The sequence below is a fragment of the Hypomesus transpacificus genome, chromosome 14, assembly GCF_021917145.1.
Source record: "Hypomesus transpacificus isolate Combined female chromosome 14, fHypTra1, whole genome shotgun sequence".
Lineage (NCBI taxonomy): Eukaryota > Metazoa > Chordata > Actinopteri > Osmeriformes > Osmeridae > Hypomesus > Hypomesus transpacificus.
The window spans coordinates 5,646,657-5,671,341 of record NC_061073.1 but is presented as its reverse complement, the minus strand read 5'-3'; the positions used below and the strand labels follow the sequence as shown (position 1 = coordinate 5,671,341).

The 24,685-nt window shown below is 42.4% G+C and overlaps 1 protein-coding gene and 1 long non-coding RNA gene across 8 annotated transcripts; one reads left to right on the top strand and one right to left on the bottom strand.

The window, feature by feature from the left end:
* Positions 1–268: 268 nt before the first annotated feature.
* On the top strand, positions 269–7,473 carry LOC124476219. 4 transcript variants are annotated; one of them, XR_006957016.1, is made up of 5 exons: positions 269–474; positions 2,758–3,047; positions 3,543–3,620; positions 4,204–4,342; positions 6,211–7,473. It is a non-coding gene; the product is annotated as an uncharacterized LOC124476219 (long non-coding RNA). The 4 variants fall into 4 exon arrangements; XR_006957017.1 differs by having other exon boundaries at positions 2,758–3,138; XR_006957018.1 differs by having other exon boundaries at positions 2,758–3,620.
* A 2,058-nt stretch (positions 7,474–9,531) lies between these two features.
* Positions 9,532–15,051, bottom strand: lysmd4 (LysM, putative peptidoglycan-binding, domain containing 4). 4 transcript variants are annotated; one of them, XM_047033894.1, is made up of 4 exons: positions 12,335–12,524; positions 11,556–11,661; positions 11,162–11,428; positions 9,532–11,065 (listed from the first exon to the last, which is right to left on the bottom strand). In XM_047033894.1, exons 3-4 carry the CDS (start codon positions 11,414–11,416, stop codon positions 10,463–10,465), a joined length of 858 nt encoding a protein of 285 aa, XP_046889850.1. In that variant the 5' UTR covers positions 11,417–11,428; positions 11,556–11,661; positions 12,335–12,524; the 3' UTR covers positions 9,532–10,462. The 4 variants fall into 4 exon arrangements, with proteins under 4 accessions (XP_046889850.1, XP_046889851.1, XP_046889853.1 ...); XM_047033895.1 differs by lacking the exons at positions 11,556–11,661; positions 12,335–12,524 and adding an exon at positions 15,031–15,051; XM_047033897.1 differs by lacking the exons at positions 11,556–11,661; positions 12,335–12,524 and adding an exon at positions 12,541–12,800.
* Positions 15,052–24,685: the final 9,634 nt, after the last annotated feature.

Here is a 24,685-nt window from a genome sequence, read left to right as displayed (position 1 = left end):
TACCAGTGAAAGGGGATATTCTTTATAAAAAGTAGGAAGGGAAATCTCTAGGACTGATGTATATTTTGCTGTTTATTTGCCATATTCAGTTATTGATTGACAAGTCTCAATCCCCATTCACTCAAGATGGGAATCCACCAGGGCACATGGCACCCTCTACTGGTGGCAGATATTGAAAATGTGTGGTTCCCAAAAACATAGTCAAGCTCCTCATTAAATATTGTCACTCCCATTTCCCTGCCCACAAGCTTAGATACTGTAATATTGTGGCTTGGGTTGGATGATTTTCTTGGACTTCATGACAGACTTTCCCTAGTTAAATAAATGTCAGTATTCCATCATGGTCTCAGGATATGGATATCCAAGTTTACAACATGATCTTTAGATGTGTTATGCATTGCTGTCTATTAATTCAATGGATTCAGTAGACAGGCTTTTTCTGACAGAAAGCACAGAGGAGCACCCTCCACACAAGTGAGTATTGTGTTTGTAAAATTATTGGAATGGATTTTCAAACGTACATACATACACACACACACACACACACACACACACACACACACACACACACACACACACACACACACACACACACACACACACACACACACACACACAACCTCAATAACCATTTTATAACTACTGTATAGGATCTGGAATGATTGAAAAGGGGAGCACTTTCGCAGAGAGGCATCTACGCATAGTTAAATGAATAAGCGGAACCACAGTTGTTTTCCATTCACTCATTTAGTGTCTATTTAATTTATAATCTTCATTAAACAATAATGTGCCACAAATAAATTGATAAGGGCTTTACTCTTGAATATTTAAAGAGAGCAAAAGGGTCTGACATAAAATGACACAAATGAAATACATGAGCTCTTTCTGCTCTGGTTACTACTGAATGCATGTCATTTATTTGAGTCATATACAGGTACGCCTTAAACCTGTGAATATGACAAGCAGACAATTTCCAGAACCATAACATGAATAAAATAGGATGGAAGACAACTCTTTTGATAATGTGATAAATGGTTGGCAGAGCTTGAAGAAAATGTAATCAGTTTCTATGGTGCAAGACAAAACATTTATGTGTAAATACACGTGTTTAATAAGTGAAATGTTATAATAAAGATAAGGATAATGATGCTGATACATTATAATCTTGCCCTAGCATGCATGACCTGAAGAGGTACACAAATCAACACTGTGTGCTTTACAGGTCCTTTCAATACTACCGGTACATGTAACTTCAGACGACAAACACTTTCATTTTGTATTTTCTGGAAGATTTATAGATGTTTAATGGACTGTTGAAAGTGTGAAGAATGAATTAAACAACTCTCACAGCTCTTTGTAATGAAATCAAGATGTCATAAAAAATTATTTGAGCTTGCTTCATTTCAAATGAATGAATCATTAATCATTCACTTTATTTACTTCACTGTCCAATTTGGATGTTCCAAGCAGCACATTTCAATCACCAGAATACTAGATGGAAAGAGAAAGAGGGGTAAACATCAACAAATGGGGCCCATAACGTGCAATTCAAAAATGTTTAATGACTGAAATATGGTATAGAGAGGTATGTTGTGTTCCAAACTGCCAGATGGTAAACAAAGCTATAGAGCATTAATTTTCAGATAGTCTTGTTATGCCAAACGTCCAGTCTGACTTCAAATTGAATGCATGTGAACTGCCCCCCCCCCAGGGTGGAGATGTGTGCAAGCTCTCCTGAGACCACTTACACTTGCAGTTGCCTGAGGACCAAACCTTTTTCAAATCTCAATTCTAACCTGACAAGTTTAAACAAAGCAATTTCAGGCCCAGCTGCACCTTCAGCATCGACGTGCCTCCTCTGAACTGTCTAGCTGGAAGACAATAATTTGTCTAGTTACACGGCTGAAATGAGCTCCAAGTCTGGACACCGCAGGCTGGGCTAGTCACACTTTGAAGTGAGTGAAAGCTTGTAAACAAATTGCCCAAACAAAGTAAACTTCATTCTTAATGGATAAGCTATACACAGTATACTGGATTTGTGCATTCCTAAAAAGGGTTAATTAGTTACACTGCATTGTTACTGTGTATGCTTTGCTCCACCATTAATGCCGAACAGCTAACCTTCTCAAAAAGAGACACACTTATACAGTAACAGTGCTTTTGAGAGTGTGAAAGACTATTATAATCAAAGGTGGAGGAAACATTGTAATACAGTATGTACTTGTATTGGATTATAGAAGAGAAAATGCCATACAGAGGATGAAAGGCCAGTTGTAGATGTTCAATATACAGTAGGGAGGTCCTGTGTCAAATTTCTTCTTTTGACATGTAAAAGACAACTAATTGGACACACTAGCACTAAATCGAGTTCAACCGTCAAAAAGTCTATGCAGGTATAAAAAAAGTTACAATTAGTATTGTAAAAGTAAAGCTGTGCTGAGTAAACAAAATAGAGAAAACAAATATGTTACATTAGATCTGAATATTTTGTGATCAATTTTCCGTTTTCACTTCCTCTTCTAGACCTGAGGGCTGTAGTTGCTAAGCAATGGTGGCTATCTCTGAGGTGACGTGATCCCCCTGGGTCTAAATCTCACTCATCAGCTCTACACAAAGACAGACAAGACCCCCCCACCTCTCTCTCTCTCTCTCTCTCTCTCTCTCTCTCTCTCTCTCTCTCTTACGCACACAAACACACACACACACACAGTCTACTGCTATTCAGTGGTCTATTCCTCCATGTGCCTTTATCTATAGGAGCCTGTTCTCACTCACTCATTGCTGTGGTGAGAGGGGCTTCCATGGGCTGGCCTGACCAGGCTAGGAGAATGCCTTGGAAACCTCTCAGGTGTCAAGGAGATCCAGATGGCAACAATGAAGAGGCCCTGAGAGGAGGGTCATCCGCCAGCACCACTCTCTCTGTCAGCCCTCTGAGCAACACCCCTCCAGAGCTGTGAACAGAATCAGGCCTCTATTCATCAAGCTTAGATAAAATGAGAATATATCATTTTGAAGCACTCAAGAACTACCCTACAGCTTATTTTTCTGTACGTTTTGTGAATCATTTTACATCCATATGAGACAGTTTGCTAAACAATATCCAAGACTCCTGCTAAAGGAGATGTGTGTTGGAAAAGGGTGAGGCAGTCAATCCTGTCCGGTTTGTACTAAGCTGTAGTAAAACACTTGCTCTTTTATGAGCAAGTATTTTTTTATGATATTTATTGTAGAGTAACCTGTGGAACAAATATGCATTCTAAAATTATCAACAAAATATTAAACATACAATTCGAGATAGTTCCTGTATTAGCAGAGCCAAGCAAGACCCATCTGATTCAAGGCTGGTGTGAAGTACTCCCACACTGACACATGACAGTTGGTGACCAGTCAACATGGTTGTGTGTCTGCACACAACCCAGCACAGGGCTGACACCAGCCCTGTCTGGGCCACACAGTCATAAATGTTACAAGCCTGCCCAGGGGCAGGGGGGTGGGGGGAATAAAAGACCTGTCACTTTGTGTCTTTATCTGCCCTGGATCAGGAACCACTCTCCAAGGACCTGGGTCGACAGTGACCTCCTCCCACTGTATGGCGGCTTTGTCCCAACGATGAGAGATAGGTGCCTGGCTCCAGTGTCCATCCTCAGTGTTGACTAATCCATCTATCATGCCCTTGCCTGATAACCTCCACTTTGTTTGGCCCCACCAGTCAATGGGGCTTTGTAGAATTATCAGTGTCATGTCATTTGATTGTGAGTTCTCCCGAAGTGTAAAATGTAGTGTGGTGGGGATGAGATGTTGTCATGTGTGACCTCACAAGGGTTATCCAGCAAGAATAGGTCTGAACATGCTGCATGCATTCTTTATTGCTTCATGATTAAGGATTAATGCAGATTTCTAATTATATTTATTTATTATCAAGGAATGATATTACCTATGCACCACATGTTCTTACATCATGTCTATTTCTTCAATATTCAATGCAGATCTGTGGCAGCGGTTACTCTTATTTACATCATTTTTGCTGTATAAGTGTAGCTTTATCTTCGCTGCAAATTAAACTGAGGATAACTTAAGCAGTAACCAAATCCATTAGAAATTGAAAAAATTAACAAGGCTTTGCCTTTCACAGTAAAAAAATAAATAATGTGATAATAATAATAATAATGAAACTTTCATTTCTGCTTAACATTTGTTTCACAGCTGTAGAGAAACATCTGAGAGCGCAGGAAATGCAGCGTCTGTCAGTGACGTGCAACAAATGTTCCAAGTGCTTTAGAGGATGAGCAGCGTATACAGCCCTTCACCCTCCAACCCCTTGCAGAATTTATGGAGTCCAGCAGTAAGTGGTTTGCATTAGCCATGTCATCTTTCAAACAAATTGCCGTGTTGGTCTCACAGCTGGGGTTGCACTTGTACTTATTATAGTGTTTACCTCATGTTGTGTCTCAGCATGGCATGATCAGTATTGGAATGTAGATTTTTCAGTGTATTTTGTTAATTCCCATACTGCATAACCTGCTTGGTATTTTTGATATTTAATAGTGTAACTGCATGGATCAAGAATCTCATCGCGGTATTGAGAGAGATGCCGCTCAACTCGAGTGTGGTGGGGGTGGGGTAGTTGGTGGGGTTCATCATCACCACTAATTGGAATGCTGAAAGCTAAGGTTGACGACATCCTTTTTCCTGTCTTCCAAACCTGCCCATACCCCAACAGGAAAAACCTTGGTCTGAAAACCACCCAGCATCAACAGCTTTCATCTGGTTTTAGTTGGCAGAGGGGAGCCAAGAATCTCCACAACGAATTATTGTATAAAATGTGCTTCATACACCAGAAATAGTCAGACTGCACCTGGTTTGACACAGATGCACATAGCGTAGATCAAGAGACCTGCTTTTGTTTAAATATCTCAAAAACAGAAACAGACTGTAAAAGCAGTTGGAGCAGTCCTTTCAAAGCCAGCTAAAGGAGCATTTCCATTGGTTACTTCAAGGTCTGATGCCTATAAAGACAACAGCTCCTCCTTCCCGGACTGGTCACCACTGGTAAAGCTATTCAAACATTTCAAAGTTATTCAAAAATATACTTAAGTGGATTTCCAATTTGACCTTAAGACTTCATTTTCAAATCTCTATAGTGCTTCTACAAGACTCTTGAACAACTTTTTTGTACAGTATTCTCCATGGAATGTCTCAGACATGCATGTGAGATTAAATTCATACAGTACAGTATACAAACAAGAGTCTTTAGTCTCTGTTTTCTCTCTGTCTCTGCTGCAGTAAAATAGATACACTTTCAAGAAACAAATCATGAAGAGAATCTTGCAATTAAAGCATGTGCTGATGTCATCCTCTATGGAAAACGAAGGCATAATTTTCCACATCCCATGGTTCAATACTTCATATGTATCCTATTCCTTTAATCTTGACTCGTCCCATCAATTGCAGCAGGTGACTAGAACAGGTGTAACTCATTAGCTCTGCATGTGGGCATTGAGCTCCATCAAAGCTGACTCATCATGAAGCCTCATCTGTGCTGGTGAGCTGTGCTCCAGTGGGCCATGCCAGGCAGGACATAGTGCTTGGATGAAAGACTACTTTCCTGGACCACAGTCTAATGGCTGTCCCATTATCTGCTCCTCATCTGTGTCTGTCTCAGTGGGCTTGTTCTGCCTGCCAGCCTTTTAGTCATGAATCAAGCATGTAATCACTTCAACCACTGTTCCTCTTCACTGGCAAACACATTCCACATTCTCAAAACTTTATATATTCAAAATAATTTTGACAATAACAAAGGGAATAATCACAAGCAAAATAAGGTTTGTTTTTGATTAATATTACTTTTTTATAGAATGTTATTGTTTGATATTGTATATTCCATCAGTGAATCAATGGATTGCTTTCTGCCAGGATGGCATGAGACTAAATAAAAAAAAGCTTTGCTGACAGTTTGGTGCTAGAGACCGATGACAACTAGGCCTCTCGCAGATACACAGGCTACAAAACAACCTTTAAACATACTTCCCTTAACTGTCACTGTATAACTTTTAACATAGATGAACGGCAAATTACAAACAATCTATAAGACGCTAAAGAGCACATAGTTTCAGGATGCACATTATTTCCGAAAGAATATGGCATCTCATTATTACACGTTCTATGCCTCAGTAGCTTGACTAGAAACAGCCCTTGTCTCTCGAATCCTAGGCCCCCCGGTGGAATGCAAAACAGGTGCCGCACCATTGGTTCCCCCGCAGTGGGGGTGAAAGAAAAACACCCGCCCCCGGTGGAACATGACTGACAGCACATCACATTCTCCAGCCAGCTGTGTCCCTGGCTGAGCACGCTGACAAACCCATGGAGCATGTAGTTGTCCTCTCTAAATACGTAAAAATGTTGGGACTTGCAAATACTGTATGTTTATGAACACATTGCTCTAAGGGGTTTCCATGTTTATTAACCACTCTAATCAAAAATTGAGGCTTGACCTGATTTCATTGGAGGAATTCCAATCACAGATGCTTTTTTTGTTGTTGCATGAATGAAAATATGCTGATAAAAGGGAATTAAATCATTTCTCCCTTGACAATCCATATGTGTTTCATTGGGTACTCTCACGTCTGGCATTTATTTATATATTTGAATTCTGGCTGCAGATTCAAAGTGTTGAGTTTCTATTTGAAACCACACCAAAGCCTGTAAGATTGAAATAAGTATCCTGGCATGAGCCACCAAGTGCACACTCATGTTGCTATATCATGTGACCTCAACTCTCCAATTTCTGATGTTCCTTTTTCCTGGCAGCCCTAAGAAGAAAATAAGAAAAAGTCTCAAATAATAAAAAGGAAAGCAACAGTTTATTTGTATGCTTTATAGAATGTACAAATAGAAAAGATTAAAGATGACAAAAAAAAAATTACTACAGACTGAATTATGTTTTGAGACTTGAGTTTAAAATCCAGAGTTTCAGGTTAAAAAACATTGCCTCCTTTCCACTGGTCTGACCCTGACTATAGTGTGTACCAGCCCACACCAAACCTTCTGCTGTGCAACAATACTCATATTCACGGCCTGCAGACAGCAAATTGCTTCTCTCATTCCCCACCACGCCCTGCGTTCATTCTCAGCCACCTGCAAAATGAACCCTGCTGGAAATTTCACTACAAATTACTCTGTGTCTGCCAAATCCCCCAGGGAGCTGAGGAAATCAAAACCCTGGAACCCCAACCCCCACCAAAACAGGCCTTCCCTATCACCACACACACAAAGCACAATCATTTTTTGTATTTTGTTGTTTGCCGCATATGGACTTAATCACATTTTGTGACATTAGGAGAGGCTGATTTAAAGTAAAACAACAAGCTGTGGTGTTGTGTGCATCTCAGCTGGAAGAAAATATTGTTTAGAAATGTTGATTTAAGTTTGGGATCATTCTAAAGAATTTACTGTTTCAGTGTTACTCTAACTTGCTTTGGTATGCGAATAAATGTTTCGAATCTACATTTAAAACTAAATACAATTATAAACTTGTGTGTATCTTTGTTGTGTGTATCTTTGTTTAATTGCAGCAGTTTGACACTGGTATAAAATGAGACTGCTCTAAATAGGATTTACATTACCACCAAGAAAAGGTTGAAAACTGAGACATGTTTGGCTTCAGGGGAAAATCAAAGGAACGCACATACCTTAGCAGTGAATAATGATCAACAGCACAAAGCCCCTTATTTGCAATCTAAATCTAACATTGCCTCCTGGTGGCATGTCTACAGAACTGCAGGCATACTCAGGAATGTTTGAGGGAGGGAGCAGTGGCCAATGTGCCATAGAGATGAGTGCTGAAAGCTCCTTGGAAAAAGGATTAGGGCTGTTTACGTGGCCAAGTGGCCCACTGCCAACTGCTCAAGTGTGCAAACTTCTTAAAGCCACAGTGCTTGGAGTTGGCCATGAATCTTTTCACTCTATTTACTCTCAACCCAGACGGTGCAGATGGGGTTTGTTTTGTTCAAAAGAAAAAAAGCGACCCCTCTACCACCAAAACCCCCACCTCCACTGCAAGATTTACAGGGTTGAAAGTTCACATGCAGAGTGAAATTACTAAACCTGCAGAAAATCTGCCTGCCTGCAGTGACAATGGCTATCAACTTTTGGCGTACATTTGGAGCCTCTGAAATAGTGCATTGTTTGAGTCCCGCCCAATGGTAGTCCTTGTTGCAAGAGATCCCCTGGAAGTATCTGACAAGTTATAACATGATGCTAAAGGTATCTGTGTGTATGTAATATTATTGACAGAAAACAGTTAGTCAAACCTTGTGTTTTAAATGGTCTACTTTTTATTTTTACTTTTGGTACACACTGCAGCTGCCCTTACAAAGTATATATTTGTTGCTTGCAAAATGCACACAATTGGGACAAATTACTCATAACATTGCGCCTTAAACATTGAACTTTTAGCTCATACATCTGCCACAGTTCATTGCTCAAAAATGTGAATGTTGTTCTAACCTTGGAGATACAAAAAAAACTAGAAGCTGACTAGAGATGCTCATATTGTCTGTCGGAGGGCAACCAGGAGAGGCTCTGTTGTTGTCAATGTGACATTTATTTTGCTGCACAGAGGATTGTGGGTCAGAATAAGCAGAAAAGTGTGCTTGCCTGCATACTGCAAAATGCAACTGGATGTAGGAGGACATCCTGGTATTTTTGGCATACTGCATTCGATATTCTAAATATTTTCCTGGCATACTAAATAATATGATATTATGGGTTTTGGAACACACCCATAGTTCCACATTTACAATATTCTGAGTTTGGTTCAAAGGCTTCTGGGATTTGAGCATTGGTATGATTTCCAACAGATATAATTTATCTTATAGACATGGATTTTATAATCGAACAAAGATAAGTTCAGAGCAATTCCGAACAGGGTGGGGGACTGGGGAGTGAGTGAGTGGGATGAGGTCCATAAACCCAGACTCAGCTGAGAACATGAAGGTATCAGACTGAATGCCAGGCACCCTGGGAGTGCCAGGCACTTGGGCCTGGAGCTGGATATGAGCACAGACTGTTCTGAGTTGATCTTGAGTTGGAGGCCTCAGGTCCAGGGATTTCAGCTAACCCATGGAGCCTCTACAGATGCAATTCTTAGCCAGTACAGGTACATTCCTCTCCCTGATTTACACCAGTACACCATGGTGTAGCATCTGGTAATATACCATTAAGCATATATGGAAAAACGGATTTTAGCCTTGTCTACATTAAACCACATTTCAACAAAGCAATAGTCTAATCTGGATTCTTCATCTGAAGAAAAGTGTATATAATATAACAAACATCCACTTTCATGGACATTAAAAGGCATTTCCCTGAAATTGTAAACTTGTTCACACATACTGTATGTCAGATGCATTAACTATTTTACAATATGCTGCTTGGAATAAGCTACAACAGACTGCCGTCTAAAAGTAATCATTGGTGATGACGAAATATATGTATAGGTCACCTTGATCTGGAATGACTGAACTTCAACTCTCCAAGTAAAGAATAAAGCTTTTATTTAAAGAAATAGATTCCATGCATGCTATAGGATGTTTTGTTGTCTGAGAACACTCATTATGAAAGTACTAATTTTTTCACATGCAAAAATCCCTTCATAATAAACGTGACATTAGTAACATTGTCCACCAGGAAAAATAAATAAATATATTTGCTTAGAGATCTGATTCATAACACTGTTAAAGGCCCTTTTAGGTTAATTTGTTCAAATGTTTTCTTATATTCAAGACATGAACATACCTGAGATCAATCTATGCTGCAATAGTAAAAAAAAAGGCCAATAAAACACAGAAATTACCAGTAAGTAGCATACAATTTGGCACAAAGTGGCACTATATGCTTAAAAATCCACAAAAAGCATAACAAGTCCATTTATCTTCAGATACATGATGAAACATCCAGTATTGAAAGACTTACAATCAAAACCTAACATGTCATAATATAATATCCCTTGTTTAAGAGAATATATTGCACTAAACAAATACTTATGCTAGGCAGATATGTGAAATACCTGTTAGTTTTGAAAACATAGAGTTGATCTGTAAATGGCACTATTGGTTAAAGACTTCTGTATGGAAAATACATTATAATAAAACATCTTCTGTGCTGTTTTGCAGTATACGACTCAAACAACAGCAAACGCATTAAGTTAACCATCAAAAATACATGCAACAATCTCTAATTAGACCATTGAACACTGTTTCACATTGATCAATTTGATCAACTGCTAATGCACAGTTTTCATTAATCTTTCATTAAGTAACTGTCCAAGTTCTTTAGAGTTCTTAAGTTCTTTCTTAAGTTCTTAAGAAAATACATCTCCAGAGTCATAATAGTGGATCCAAAGCAAATTCTGCTGAAAATTGACCAGTTTGTAAAGATGTAACAGACTCTTTTTCCATCTTCATTACATAGGCCTATGTGGTTTGTGAGGACCCAGAGACACATTGTCCTGACTGCTGTCAGTACTCCTATGGATTACGGTGTCTGTCCCTGAGCTGTTTGCTGAACTGAGGTGAGAATCTATCCCAGTACCATCTCCAGGAGTCACACCAGTATTTTTTGTTTTGAAATAAACAACATAAAAAATAGGCAGGATAATGCCTATTAGGAGCATGGCAACTACAGCATTCCACCACTGGATGCCCCAGTCTGCCCCATAGCTGGTCAAGCGCTGGCCTCGGAAACCAAACTTTGGTGGCTTCTCTGTGCTTTCAGAAAAAAACTCCTCATGAGCATCTGTGGTTTGAATAAGTTTCTCAATGTCGTGGTCCACCTCTTTCAGATAGTCTGTGTAGTCCTGCAGATGTGGCCTACCGGAGCAGCTGGCTTCAGGTCTGTCCTGAAGTTGAGGTGGTGTAGGAGAGTTTGGTGTTGCTTGCTGTGGGTCTTCTAGCTCTGTTTTAGCCTCAGTCAAAAAACTATGCTTCTTCACTGGGATTTTTATCAATTTCAAAGCAAACAGATCCTGTTCCTGAATAAGGTTGTTAGCTCTTTTAATATCTGCCACCTGTAAGAGACAAAGCATAATTATTGTAATTGTACCATAGATCATCCATCAGACACTGCAGACTGTTAACAGCAATGAGCTTATGGATGTCCTTACCTTGCAGCCATACTGCAGAGCCAGTTTGTTTAGGTTGTCCCCATCTGAGACTTCTCTCTCCACCAGCTGTAGACACCCTGCTCTGTCCTGCTCCTGCCGTCCCCGTGGTCTAAGCTCCATGACATTCAGCTCCTCATCTGAGGAGTCTGCAGAGTCATCCTGACGTTTCCTGAACATGTACACCTGACCATCCACACTGGCATGTACATCCACCGGAGCCTGGAAGGCCTGGGGGAGAGGTTCTCCTCGCCGCATCGTTATTACTTTCTAAAAGACGAAGTGACAAAAGTTAAAGAATTTAAAACTTGTACTGTTCATATCCCCTGTTTATTCATTCATAAACTAGGTGGTTCATATGGCTATGAACCAATCATATTTCTTGATCTGAGCTCACCTTTATAAGTATCAAACAGGTTTAGGGTTCTTATGCCAAGGGGCGTACTGTTACAACAGTAACAGTAGATTCCTGGTAAATTTCTTAATTCCAATGGTTACTTTCACTGTGAATATATGGTGGTTAATGACACTAGGCTATTAGAAGCAAATACACGGTCCACCACTGTCGTAGGGTGACAAGTATTGGGAACCCAAGATTATGAAACACAAATAGTTATCTTCTGCATTATATTATTATCTCTGAAGTTATTTTATTTACATCTTTTCGATTTACTTTATTGTTGTTTTTGTACTTGTGCTTTAGACTTTTGCACGGTAAACTTCTCTATATGTATGGGTAATATACACACACACACACACACACACACATACATACATACAGCATAAGCTATACATACACTTCCACTTTACAATGGTCGGTTATCTGCGGATAATAGCCCGCTTGTAGCTTGGATCAAAACCTGGGACCAACTATGTAGAACTTAATTAAGCTATTGAAATGAGTTGGATAGATGCGCTCACAGCGAAGGGACCTGGCAAATAGCGGTGAGGACACTGCAGTAAATGTCATTTTGTTTCGGTCGGGTCAGCTGTGCTTGTGTCAGTGGAATAGGAGCTTCTCCAATTTATTAAATTAGCACATATCATCCGATCCACTTATACCTAGCTACACATTTGCTACAGAAACATTCGTAGCATGCTGTAGACAGCCCTTCTTACACAACAGGACAACTAGGACAAAGTTAACGTTAGTTTGTAGGGGTGAAATGTACTCACCTCTCAACAACACTCCATCTGCTTAGCGAGTTTAGGCATTCTTTAGTTACAAACTGGCCAGTGTAGCTTGCTATTAGTAGGCTAGCCTGTGCTATACTACCGAAGATTCGGCGGAGCATGGCTTGCATGTACAGTCAATCCCATTGGTCAGCTTGCAAAAACAGTGTAGTTTGACAGCAGTGACCACCAATCACAGGTTAGCTTACATTGGGGATCAGAATTTATTTCCTTCAGGTCCAGCTAGTAAGTTTCGGTGGATAATTCCGGTATCACAGGAGAACGTGAGTTGAGCTACGTAGTCTCGGGATACCTTGCTAAAAATAGCCTGTTTAACAATCTACGTTTTTCTCCGTTCTTGTGTTTTTGCAAACTCGTTTGACGTCGTCTTTCATTGCCCAAGTACGGTTCCAATCCAAAGAACACAAGTCACCAAGAACGCCAAAATTACTTGGAAGTGTTCTTGATCCGCCCCTTTTATCTAAGATTCATCGGACGGTGACTTGGTCAGAGACGCATCTCATTTCCCAGAAGTCATTAGTACGGTGGCCCCTGAAGTGCAAATGACACCCCCTAATATGAGTACATCCCCCAAATGAAAATACTTCCCCCCAATACGAGTCAACTCCCCCCAAATCGGATGACTTGTTCACCTCCCCCCAAAAATGAAAATACTCCCCCCCCAATACGAGTCAACTCCCCCCAAATCGGATGACTTGTTCACCTCCCCCCAATACAAAAACGCGCTCCCCTCCCAATACGAGTCAACTCCCCCCAAATCGGATGACTTGTTCACCTACCCCCAATACAAAAACGCGCTCATAAATGAATGAATACCCAAATAAATGTCCTGGTGCACGTAACTCTGTCAGGCTATTGCATTTTGTACTTCTGTCAATCAATTTCTTATTTCTTGTCAGTTAGCCTACTGCATCCAATCAGCGCTAAAGTGTAGTACCTACCCTTTCCGTTCAGAGTTAATGTAATGTGTTTTTGAGTTAATGTAATGTCGTTTTCCATTTGGGGGAGCGCGTTTTTGCATTGGGGGGAGGTGAACAAGTCATTCGATTTGGGGTGAGTTGCGGGGAGCGCGTTTTTGTATTGGGGGGAGGTGAACAAGTCATCCGATTTGGGGGGAGTTGACTCGTATTGGGGGGGAGTATTTTCATTTTTGGGGGGAGGTGAACAAGTCATCCGATTTGGGGGGAGTTGACTCGTATGGGGGGGAGTATTTTCACTTGGGGGATGTACTCATTTTAGGGGGTGTCATTTGCACTTCAGGGCCACCGTACATTAGGCGCGTTCGACATGACCCGACTTCATGCGGCGCTGCAGCCGGCTGCAGGCGGCTGACTTGAAACAGTGAATTCTGGTTAGACTTGGGCTGTTTATCAATCCGAAGAACGCTGAGAACGCAAGTACATTCTTTTGAAGAACGTTCTTGCAAGGGGCCTTGCGAGAATGGTCTCGCAAAGACGCAAGGACGGAGAATGAATTGAGATGGTTAGGGTTTTCCTGGACTAGCATTATGATAACACTGACTAACTACAAAAACTAGATATCAAAGCAAAAAAATGGTCCCTCTATCTGTAATTTTACGTTTTCTGTAGCCGTTGCTAACTTACAGTACCTAATGTTAACTAGTGTCTGCACTGAGATGCTAGCTTATCGAAAAATCGGAGCAAATTTACAAATTAGCCGTTTCATCAATAAAATAAGAACATTTTCAGCGACTGAACTGCCTATTTGTCGTCACATTTTAATTCAGATGCTGATTTACACGTACCGTTTAGCTGAAATATGAAAAGTTAAAAATTACAGTTGTGAGATTTGTCCGCCTCGCTGACATCTTGCAATGACTTCTGTGAAATCAGAAGCGTTCTCGCTGGTCAAGTCACCATCCGATGCATCCTCGATAAAAGGGGCGGATCAGGAACATTTCTGGGTATTTTTGGCGTTCTTGGTGACTTGTGTTCTTTGGATTGGAACCGTACTTGGGCAATAAAAGATGACGTCAAACGAGTTCGCAAGAACACAAGAACGGAAAAAAAACGTGGATTGATAAACAGCCCCAGATAACAAACAGTATCCGCGCCAGGTCCGTGCCGGACCTATTACAACATCCGTACCGGATACGTAAAACGGACCGGGCCCGGGGTCCAGATGCACAACGGGCCAAAACCGTTACGGATCTGGAATCCGGATCTAAAACTGATTTGGGCCAGCATTGGCCCGGCTCAGACCCAAATCAGCCGTATTTCATTTGATGTCTGGATTGGCTCTGATCCAGATCCATTTTGGTTCCAGTTTTTAATTCAAATTTCATAAATATGCTATGAGAAATTACAAATTAAATGTTAACATCTGTGTTTTAACAAAGCCATATACCGCCAACTTCCCCTAACTCATTTTAACAGCTGTGAAACGTAATCAAATGTAACAGTGACGTTTTTTGTATTGTACAGCATTGTCATTTTTATAAAATATAAAAGCATTTACTAAGAATCTATGAAACAATGTTAGTATTGTGTACTTCTACTCATTACAAACAAGTTGTTTTAAATGCAACCTTTTATAATAAATAAATAGCAATTCATATAAAAATACATAGGAATTAGTGCTGTCAGTCAAACGCGTTATTAACGGCGTTAACGCAAACCCAAATTAACGGCGTCAATTCTCTTTAATAATTTACTTACGTAGGAGCACAGCCTTTGTTGTCATCTGGCTAAAAGATCTTTTTCCGTTCACCCCTTTCCAGTTAATCTTCTTAGCAACAGAGTCAGAAAAAATGTGTGCCAGAATGTTCCACGTTACTCTTTTTGCATCATGTCCACCAATGGCTGCTAAAGCAGAAATCTATTTTGAAACAAAATAATTTCGTTATCTGTACAGAAAATTTTATGGAACAGCAAATGAGGAACCTCAGAACCGACTGCAAAACAAGAAGATCAAACCCTTAGAACTGTGGTTCCCAACCCTGGTCCTCAGGGAACCCCTGTCCTGAATGTTTTTCATGTTTCCCTTCTCCAAAACAGCTGATTCAAAGGAATAGGTCGTTATCCAGCACTGCAGAAGCCTGCTTATGACCATTCATTTGAATCAGGTGTGTTGGAGCAGGGAAACATATAAAACATGCAGGGGTCCAGGGTTGGGAAACACTGGTGTAGAAGGACCACCCTTAAACTGTCCATTTAGTTACCATACCATTAAGATCTATTAAATATTAAATATTAATGAGTCATACCATGTTCTGTTTGAGCCTGGAATTTGTTTAATTTTGAAGCCAATGTTCAAGTTCAGTCACCTCTCCAAGACTGCGCAGTGGGAAATGTAAGGTCTCTGGCATCTCTGGTTGGGACACACTGTTCTCCATCCTCCCAGCTAGGCTGTTGACTACTGCAGTAAGTTGTGACTGCTGATGCTTGATTTGTTCCAGCAGTGTTAATATGTGTAGTTCAGCAACTGCAAAAATAAGGAGGATTCATAGAATTTGAGTTTCATGACATGGCTCTACATCAGGGGTGTTCCATCCTGGTCCTTAGGGTCCGCTGTCCCGTATGTTTTATATGTTTCACACACACCTGATTCTAATGAATGGGTTGTTATGAAACTCAGCAGATGCCTGACAACAACCATTTATTTGAATCAGGTGTGTTGGAGTAGGGAAACATCTAAAACATGCAGGACAGCGGACGCCGAGGCCCAGGATTGAACACCCTTTACTTAAAATGGATCAAATCATGGATCAAAGTTATACTGAAGCAATAAGCCCCAATATTGCTTTTCTAAAACTGTTGCTACAAATATTTGATATGGTTTCATAAATAAAAACAATTGGAAACAAAATAGTTTAATAATAAACCGTCATTCTTCCGCCACTACAAAGTATAGTTCCTACATAAATCGTTGCCACGCAACAGCCAGATGGACACCTTTGCCATCTTTTTCAATTTGAAATATTCGATGCGCAGTAATATGGAATGTTAAAGAATGTTATGAGGACAACCTGTATGGTTATGCTGGATTTTACAATGGCATAGAACGCCATATAGCCAATCACAGTCAAGGATGGGAACAACCAGTTTTAGAATAACATTTTAAGAACTGATCAAATATTACCCAGCTGCCAAATGATAAAACAGTAACAACGCTTACCAGTGCAAGGGATTTGATCTCTTCCGGACCTCCCCACTCTGTAGATTGGTTTAAAATAAAATCTGTCGAGAACTTGGAGGTCGAGGAGATGGTGCTCTCAAGGGAGAGATGGGACTTGAGCTTAGAGGTTGAGGAGAAGGTGCAGGAAAAGAGATGGAACTTGAGCTTAGAGGTTGAGGAGAAGGTGGCAGGAAGGATGACATTGGACCTTACACTGGAGGAGCAACAGGTATTGACCCTAGCCGAAGTCGATGCTGAGGGCGAGGTCCCTGTGTCTTTTCTGGGGAAGCTTCATAGTCACTTTCCCAGTAAAATTCTCCATACCGTCTAAAAAAGGACAACATGGTTTTATTTGGTACAAATTAAGGTTGACAATTATAAACATTAACTTAGCAGGGTTTTTCCTGGGTCAAAATGGGTCTTCGGTGCTCCCCCCAAAAATATATATATGTATATATATATATTATTTTCTTTCTTTTTTCTAATCAATGTATTTATTCCCAAGTGTTTTACACCCCCCCCCCCCTGCAATAAAGTTATAAAGTATGTTCTAAATGGCATAAATGCTGCCAATTAATAATTGACGTAACAACTTATTGTAAATGGTAAGTAGCCTAGCCTATCGATTAAGGTAGGCCGCTCTGAAGCATGTACACTGCCTGCTTCATTTGATCTTGATAGGCTAAGCATTCTGTAGCTAATATTAACAATATACCCACTTTTTATTAATTAAAACTGTAATACATGCTGTCGAGCCTTCAGCTCCTCCAGTAGGTGGCCAGGCAGCAGCTGCTTCTGATAGACAATCAATGCCAATTAATGAAGGACAAGTCCCTTAAAAGGGGCATGTTGGCACAGCAAGCCAGGGGGACATTGGTGGGCATTTGTACGGTGACATAGTGGAGCAAACAGCGGAGCGATTAATATGGACTGGTGAAGTTGCGACCCTTGTTTTATTGGTACCTTTTAAACTTTTGTATTACTTTTTGTTTTAATCGTAGATGTATGGTCAGTGTCTTTATCAGTGTTGTATCTGTAGTTATCCACACTTAGACCTTGACTTGCCGTGTAACCTCACTGCCGTTTGGAGTGCGTGTGCCTGTGTTGTGTGCGTGTGTTAACCTAGTGTGTCGTGTTAACACGTTGACGGGTGTTTTGCAGTGCTTATTTTACCGTGGTGTGTGTGAATTGGCTTATAGAGTATACGCTGTATTAGGGCACTAAAACCTACGATCTGCTGTTTCTTTAGATGTATGTAATACATTTGTGATACTGAAGTTTGTGGAGTTTACCGGTGGTCACTGAAGTCCCATTCCAGATGATACCATAAGTTAGAGCAAGCATCGAACCGTTACAACTGGCGTAGTCGGCAGGATCTGGTTTGGGTTCCAGTGACAACTGTGTATACTTAACAATGTCTGTGGATGAAGCTCAACCGGGGTTTATGCCCATGTTCATGCCACCTTCCTTTTCAGCAAACATGTGGGGACAGAAATTCCTCAGTAGGAATTCAGATTATGGGTTGGGGGAGTGGCAAGCTAATTTGAAGGCTGTTTAAAATGTGTAAAGGGGCCTGAATGTATAGCTCGACTTTTTATTGTTTAGAGGGGGAAACTAAAGGACAAATGTTGAGTTTGGACGACAGAGAAGGGCATAGTCCTGCCTAAATGTGTGTTGAAAGAGTTTTATGGGGACAGTGTCTGCCTTGGTTCTTCGCCCCCCCAGCTTTGGCTGGGGTGGGAACGCAAAGAAAGTGAGTGGACCCCCATCTCCATGCAGCGGGAGACTGCCGATTTCCCCCCCCCCCATCTCCATGCAGCGGGAGACTGCCGATTTGCCCCCCCATCTCCATGCAGCGGGAGACTGCCGATTTCCCCCCCCCCATCTCCATGCAGCGGGAGACTGCCGATTTCCCCCCCATCTCCATGCAACGGGAGACTGCCGATTCCCCCCCCATCTCCATGCAACGGGAGACTGCCGATTCCCCCCCCCCCCCCATCTCCATGCAACGGGAGACTGCCGATTTCCCCCCCCCCCCCCCCATCTCCATGCAGCAGGAGACTGCCGATTTCCCCCCCCCCCATCTCCATGCAGCGGGAGACTGCCGATTCCCCCCCCCCCCCCCCCCCATCTCCACGCAGCGGGAGACTGCCGATTCTCCCCCATCTCCATGCAGCGGGAGACTGCCGATTCCCCCCCCCCCCCCCCAACTACTTCAGCATAATAATGCACCTAAAATACAAACCTGAGAAAGGGCAGCAATCGCGATCAAATCAACAGACATGTGCAATTTAGCTAGCTGGGGACGAATACAAACAACGAAAATCATTTTAATTTGCAAGAACTATAGACTTGTACAATAACGGGCTTAAGAACTGACAACATAAGTGTTCTGCCCCCACAATTTGTTTTTGTGTTAGACACCTGGGGCCTGTACTACGAATCAAGATCAACATCTAACCTTCACTACCTATCCAGTTCTTCTCCACCTGCCCTCTCTCTTTCCTTAGGGCTTTGGAACTGCCAGTCTGCTGTGAACAAGGCAGACTTCATCCCGGCGTTTGCATCCCATGCTTCTCTTCATGCCCTTGCGCTGACTGAGACATGGGTCCGCCCAGAGAACACTGCAACTCCAGCTGCTCTCTCCGTCAACCACTCCTTCACTCACTCACCCCGCTCAACCGGGCGGGGTGGTGGGACAGGTTTGCTTCTTTCCCCACATATTAAATACACATCCACACCACTCTCTGTTACTGCCAAATCATTTGAACACCATTATGTGATGCTAACTAATCCTATCAAAGCATGCTTAATTGTTCTTTATCGCCCACCAGGACCGCTAGCCGACTTTGTGGAGGAGCTGGACATGCTCCTCAGCGTCCTCCCGGATGATGGAACCCCCCTGATAGTCCTTGGGGACTTCAACATCCACCTCCAAGGAATGCAGGCTGTCGACTTTTTGTCTCTCCTGACCTCCTTCGACCTGACGCTGCTGAGCACACCGGCGACCCACAAGGCAGGCAAACAGCTAGACCTCGTCCTGACACTTAACTGTATCACTGACTTAACCTCTGTAACCCCACTGCACATCTCTGATCACTACTTTATCCAATTCTCTGTCTCTCTCCCTCCAACCCCTCCTACCTCCCCTCCCCTCGTAACTTTCCGGCGCAACCTCCGCTCCCTATCCCCCTCCCACTTCTCCTCTATTGTAACATCCTCCCTCCCTCCCATTGACGAGTTCTCGTCCCACCCCACTAACACTGCCACCGACACCTTGCTAACCACTTTAACTGCATCACTTGACTCTCTCTGTCCCCTGTCTACCAGGCCTGCACGATCTTCTCCCCCCTGCCCATGGCTTACGGATGTTATTCGTGAAGAACGGTCCACCCTTCGAGCAGCTGAGAGGAGATGGCGCAAGTCCAAAGACTGTCTGGACCTTGATAAGTATCACTCCCTCCTTAAATCCTTCTCTTCTCACATAACTGGTGCCAAAACCCTCTACTTTCTTAACAAAATTAACTCCGCTTCAAACCCCCACAAACTTCTCTACCTTCTCCACCCTTCTTAACCCTCCACCCTGACAGCAGACGACTTCTCCTCCTTCTTTGAGAAAAAAGTCGCCGACATTAACAGTCGGTTCCCTAAACCCACCTTTCCTACCCCCTCACCCTCCATTACTGACCCAACTAAATGTCTAAACTCCTTCTCTCCCCTGTCCGAGGCAGGGCTCTCTGACCTCATTCTCTCTCATCGCCCCACCCCCTGTCCCCTTGATCCTGTCCCTTCCCCTCTCTTTCAAACCATCTCCCCCTCTATCATAACTTTTCTGCTCCATGTTCTAAACTCCTCTCTTACCTCTGGCACCTTCCCCTCTGCCTTCAAACAGGCCAGAGTTACCCCTTTACTCAAAAAACCCTCCCTTAACCCTGCCGTCCTCCAGAACTATAGACCGGTATCATTGTTACCCTTCTTTTCTAAAACAATTGAACGTGCTGTATCTAACCAACAGTCTAACTTCCTTTCTCAGAACAACCTGCTCGACCCCAACCAATCGGGCTTCAAGACCGGCCACTCCACAGAGACTGCCCTCCTTTCAGTCACCACTGCTCTCCAGTCTGCCAGAGCGGCTTCCAGGTCATCCGTCATCATTCTGCTGGACCTTTCTGCAGCATTTGATACGTTTAACCACCAGATCCTGCTCTCCAGACTTTCTGAGATGGGCATCACTGGCACTGCACTCCAGTGGATCTCATCCTACCTGTCGGGAAGATCCTACCAGGTCTCCTGGGGAGGCAAACTGTCAGGCCCTCGCCAGCTCTCCACTGGTGTCCCACAGGGCTCCGTCCTTGGTCCCCTCCTCTTCTCTCTGTACACCACCTCACTTGGACCAATCGTCACCTCCCATGGCTTCTCCTACCACTGCTACCTGTCGTTCCCTCCGACCGATCCGGGATCTCAACTAGGATGGAGGCCTGCCTCGCAGACATCTCCGCCTGGATGACTGAGCACCACCTCCAGCTGAACCTTGCCAAAACGGAACTTCTCATTATCCCGGCCAAACCCTCCGCCTCTCATGACTTCTCAATCACCCTGGGATCTGCGACGGTGACCCCCTCATCCTCTGCCAGGAACCTTGGGGTTACCATGGATGACGAGCTCTCCCTCACGGCCCACATTGCTGCGGTCTCCCGGTCGTGTAGATTCACCCTCTACAACATCCGGAAGATCAGGAGATACCTGTCTGAGCACTCCACCCAGCTGCTTGTCCAAGCACTTGTCCTCTCCAAGTTGGACTACTGCAACTCGCTGCTCGCCGGTCTCCCATCATGCGCAACCCGCCCTCTTCAGAGGATTCAGAACGCAGCGGCCCGCCTGGTCTACAATCTACCCAGACGCTCCCACGTTACCCCGCTCCTCATTTCCCTCCACTGGCTACCCATAACGGCCCGCATCAGATTCAAGACCCTGGTACTGACCTTCCGAGCAGTGAACGGGACTGCGCCCGACTACATCAAGTCTCTCCTGCAGCCTTACACCCCCACCCGCCACCTACGGTCTTCTTCAGACAACCGCCTGGTGGTCCCACCTCTCAAGACCGCCCGGTCCCAGCACAAGCTCTTCTCCTGCCTGGCACCCCAGTGGTGGAATCAACTCCCCACCTCCATCAGAGACACGGACTGTCTCTCCACCTTCAAGAGAAGGCTCAAGACGCACTTGTTCCGGGAGTACAATGGTACTTAGGAATGGTTTGCTGAACCCAACGCTAGTTGCCTCAAGGATCACAATGACTCTTGCTTAGACTGTTGCTCTTGTTGGTTAGTGGTAGCTGATTTAAACTGTTGTATTCTATTTGAGTTAATCCTATTTTTATTGCTTTCCTACAGGTACACCTGCACTTAGAGATTAATGTTGTGTAATTTTAACTTGTTTAACTACATGCTCTTATGGTTTTTTCCCTTTAGCACTTTTTTGGTTGTTCACAATATGTACTTCTTGTTTTTGACTACCCGCAATGCTGTGGGGCTATCTTGTTGTTATTATCAGTGACCTATGCACTTTGTAAAGCTCTCTCTTGGAAGTCGCTTTGGATAAAAGCGTCTGCTAAATGAATAAATGTAATGTAATGTAACATGCTCTGGATTACTTTCAGTTACCCGGCTACGCGAAGCCTAACAATCGCAGTCACGATAAGCCGTACTACGACGGCAGTTCTCAACTCTCTAACTCAACCCAGATCTTTCCAATCTAGAGACGTGCGCGTTCACATAAAGGGGCGGTGTTTGCATCGTATGTCCAATCGCAAACGTGGACAAAACAAGAGCCGCATATTTCACACAGGAGGAGCAGACAATCTTACAAACTTTGTCTACTCCTCCTGCATGAAATATTGTAATACAAGCATATCAGGAATACAGACATATAATACAGGCAAAATTCAACAAAGTCGCTGCTGCCAAGCTGGCAGAAAATAGCATAGGCTACGCTGTAAATGCGTAAGCTACATGACTTATTGAAGTTGTGACCATAATTACACGGGTGCATTCCACAACGTTAAACTTTTGTTGCTGTATTATTTTAGTTACAACCCTGCAGTGGCAAACGATCGTGGGAGCAAATGCAAAATGAATATATAACCATAATTCAAAACTGTAAGTAGCAGTAGGCAATATACTTGCACATATTTTAAGGCCAACAAGTACAAGGCTGAATTGCCTGAATTAGTCCCTTTTGTAGAATATTGTATGTACAAAAGGCCTATAGAACAATGAAATTGCCTGCAGCCAACAGGAAGAAAAATTAGGCAACTGGTGGCAGCAGGTTGGAAGCCCAGGCATATGTATGTTTCAAGTAATCTATGTGACCATGTTCATTCAACAATTATTTATAAATATTGTAGGAGTGAAATGTATTACTGTTCTCTGCAGTGACAGGAAATACAGTGGTGTTGCTGCCACCACCCACTGTCGTCCCATTGTGCCATACAGAGGTAACAGTGAAACTAATAGTCATATGCCAGTATGTATGCCATATGTGGTTGCTGAATATTGATCAAATATACCATTTACTTTCTCAAGTGGAGGTCCTAGATGATCAGGAAACTGTGTCTGCCTGCTCATTTTGGGGGTACACTTTTGAGTTTTATTTACCACTTGCAACACAGATGGTGAGAGTGTGTGAATGTGTGGCTGTGATTGAAGTGTCTGTAATGACATACTAATTGTGGTGGTCTCAACATAAGACACAAGTCCTTAAAGTGCTCATTTCAAATATGACTCAATTGATTACATTTCTATGGTGTTGAACTCAGCAGGAAGAGGAACTTCTTCCTCCCCCTGAGCCTAGGGCCTCCACTTTAAGGCCAAGACAAAGACACAAGGTATAAGCAATGAACCACAGTAGTCAAATGGACACCTTCAACTTTCTCCAAGTGTGGCTTGCAAAGGGACAATGTTCTTCATTTGTTTCAGGTTGGAGCAGACGATGTGAGGGCCCTGTATAAAAGAACCCTGGAGCTCGATTATAAGAGGCTTTTAATTAAAAAAACAAGGTTGGAGACAGAAAAACTGGAATTTAAGAAGAGATAGTACATGACTGAATGAATGACACTAAACTTAGTTACACTGACATATTTTTCCTGTTCCTAGGGGAGGGAGAACACATCAGGATGTATTTGTTAAACCTTTGTCTACGTTTTGATCTTTTTATACCTTTTTGTGGCTTTTTTGTTGTGCCTTTTGAATATTTTGTGGGGGTTTTCACCACTTCTCTCTTTCAATGTCCTATTTATTATTTTTGAAAAATGCTATAAAAGTGAATGCAGCATCAAAAATCTATAAAAGTAGTGAAATGATCATTTATGTATCACTTGTGAAGAGCTTTGCAGATACTCATTGTTCTTTTTGGTTTGAAAGGTTTTGGTTGAAAGAAACCCCAATTTCTGATATGGAAATGATTAGAAAATGGGTCAAAGCAACCCAAGGACAAAAGGGTTGAGGGGAGACACCCCAGTGAATAGGGATAACATATCAACATGAAACCTCCCAAGTAGATAACTAATAGTAGGTCAAATACTGTTTTAATTACTAGTTTCCTGTAAATGTAGGCCTATGTTTAAATGAGCAAACGTTTAAGTTGTATAATATATTATATTCTTTCTTTGCATACATTTCCAGAACGGAAATCAGAACATTGAGTGAAAAACCTTGTTTCATTTTGTCAACATATTAGGAGTCCAAAGTTTTTACAAAGGGCACTTTGGATATCTATTTTTCATCACTCCATTAATCAGAATATGGTGGCAACAGCCATTAAATAAAATCTGTTCAAAATTGCGCGCCAGACCGTTTTCTTGCTCAGGTTCTCCGCATCACCCACACTATAAAACTACCCATAGCGAAATAACGAAACGCTATGCATTCAGTCTGTGGGACTGAGTGCACAGCTTCAATGCGTCGCATTGGCAACATACGGCTCAAGAAGCTGGCAGTATACGTAATTCCCTCTGCTAAGAATCTATATCTTTCAGAAAGATACTCATGAGGGAATGCGAAAGGGTTTTGTCGGTCTCTAAATGATCTGGCTCTTCTGAGCGCACCTCTCACTATCCGCGCACCAAGCTGCACAGGATCTAATATGAACGGTGACGACATTATCGTCAAGAATGAGTTAATGGGCGGGGTTTTTATACCG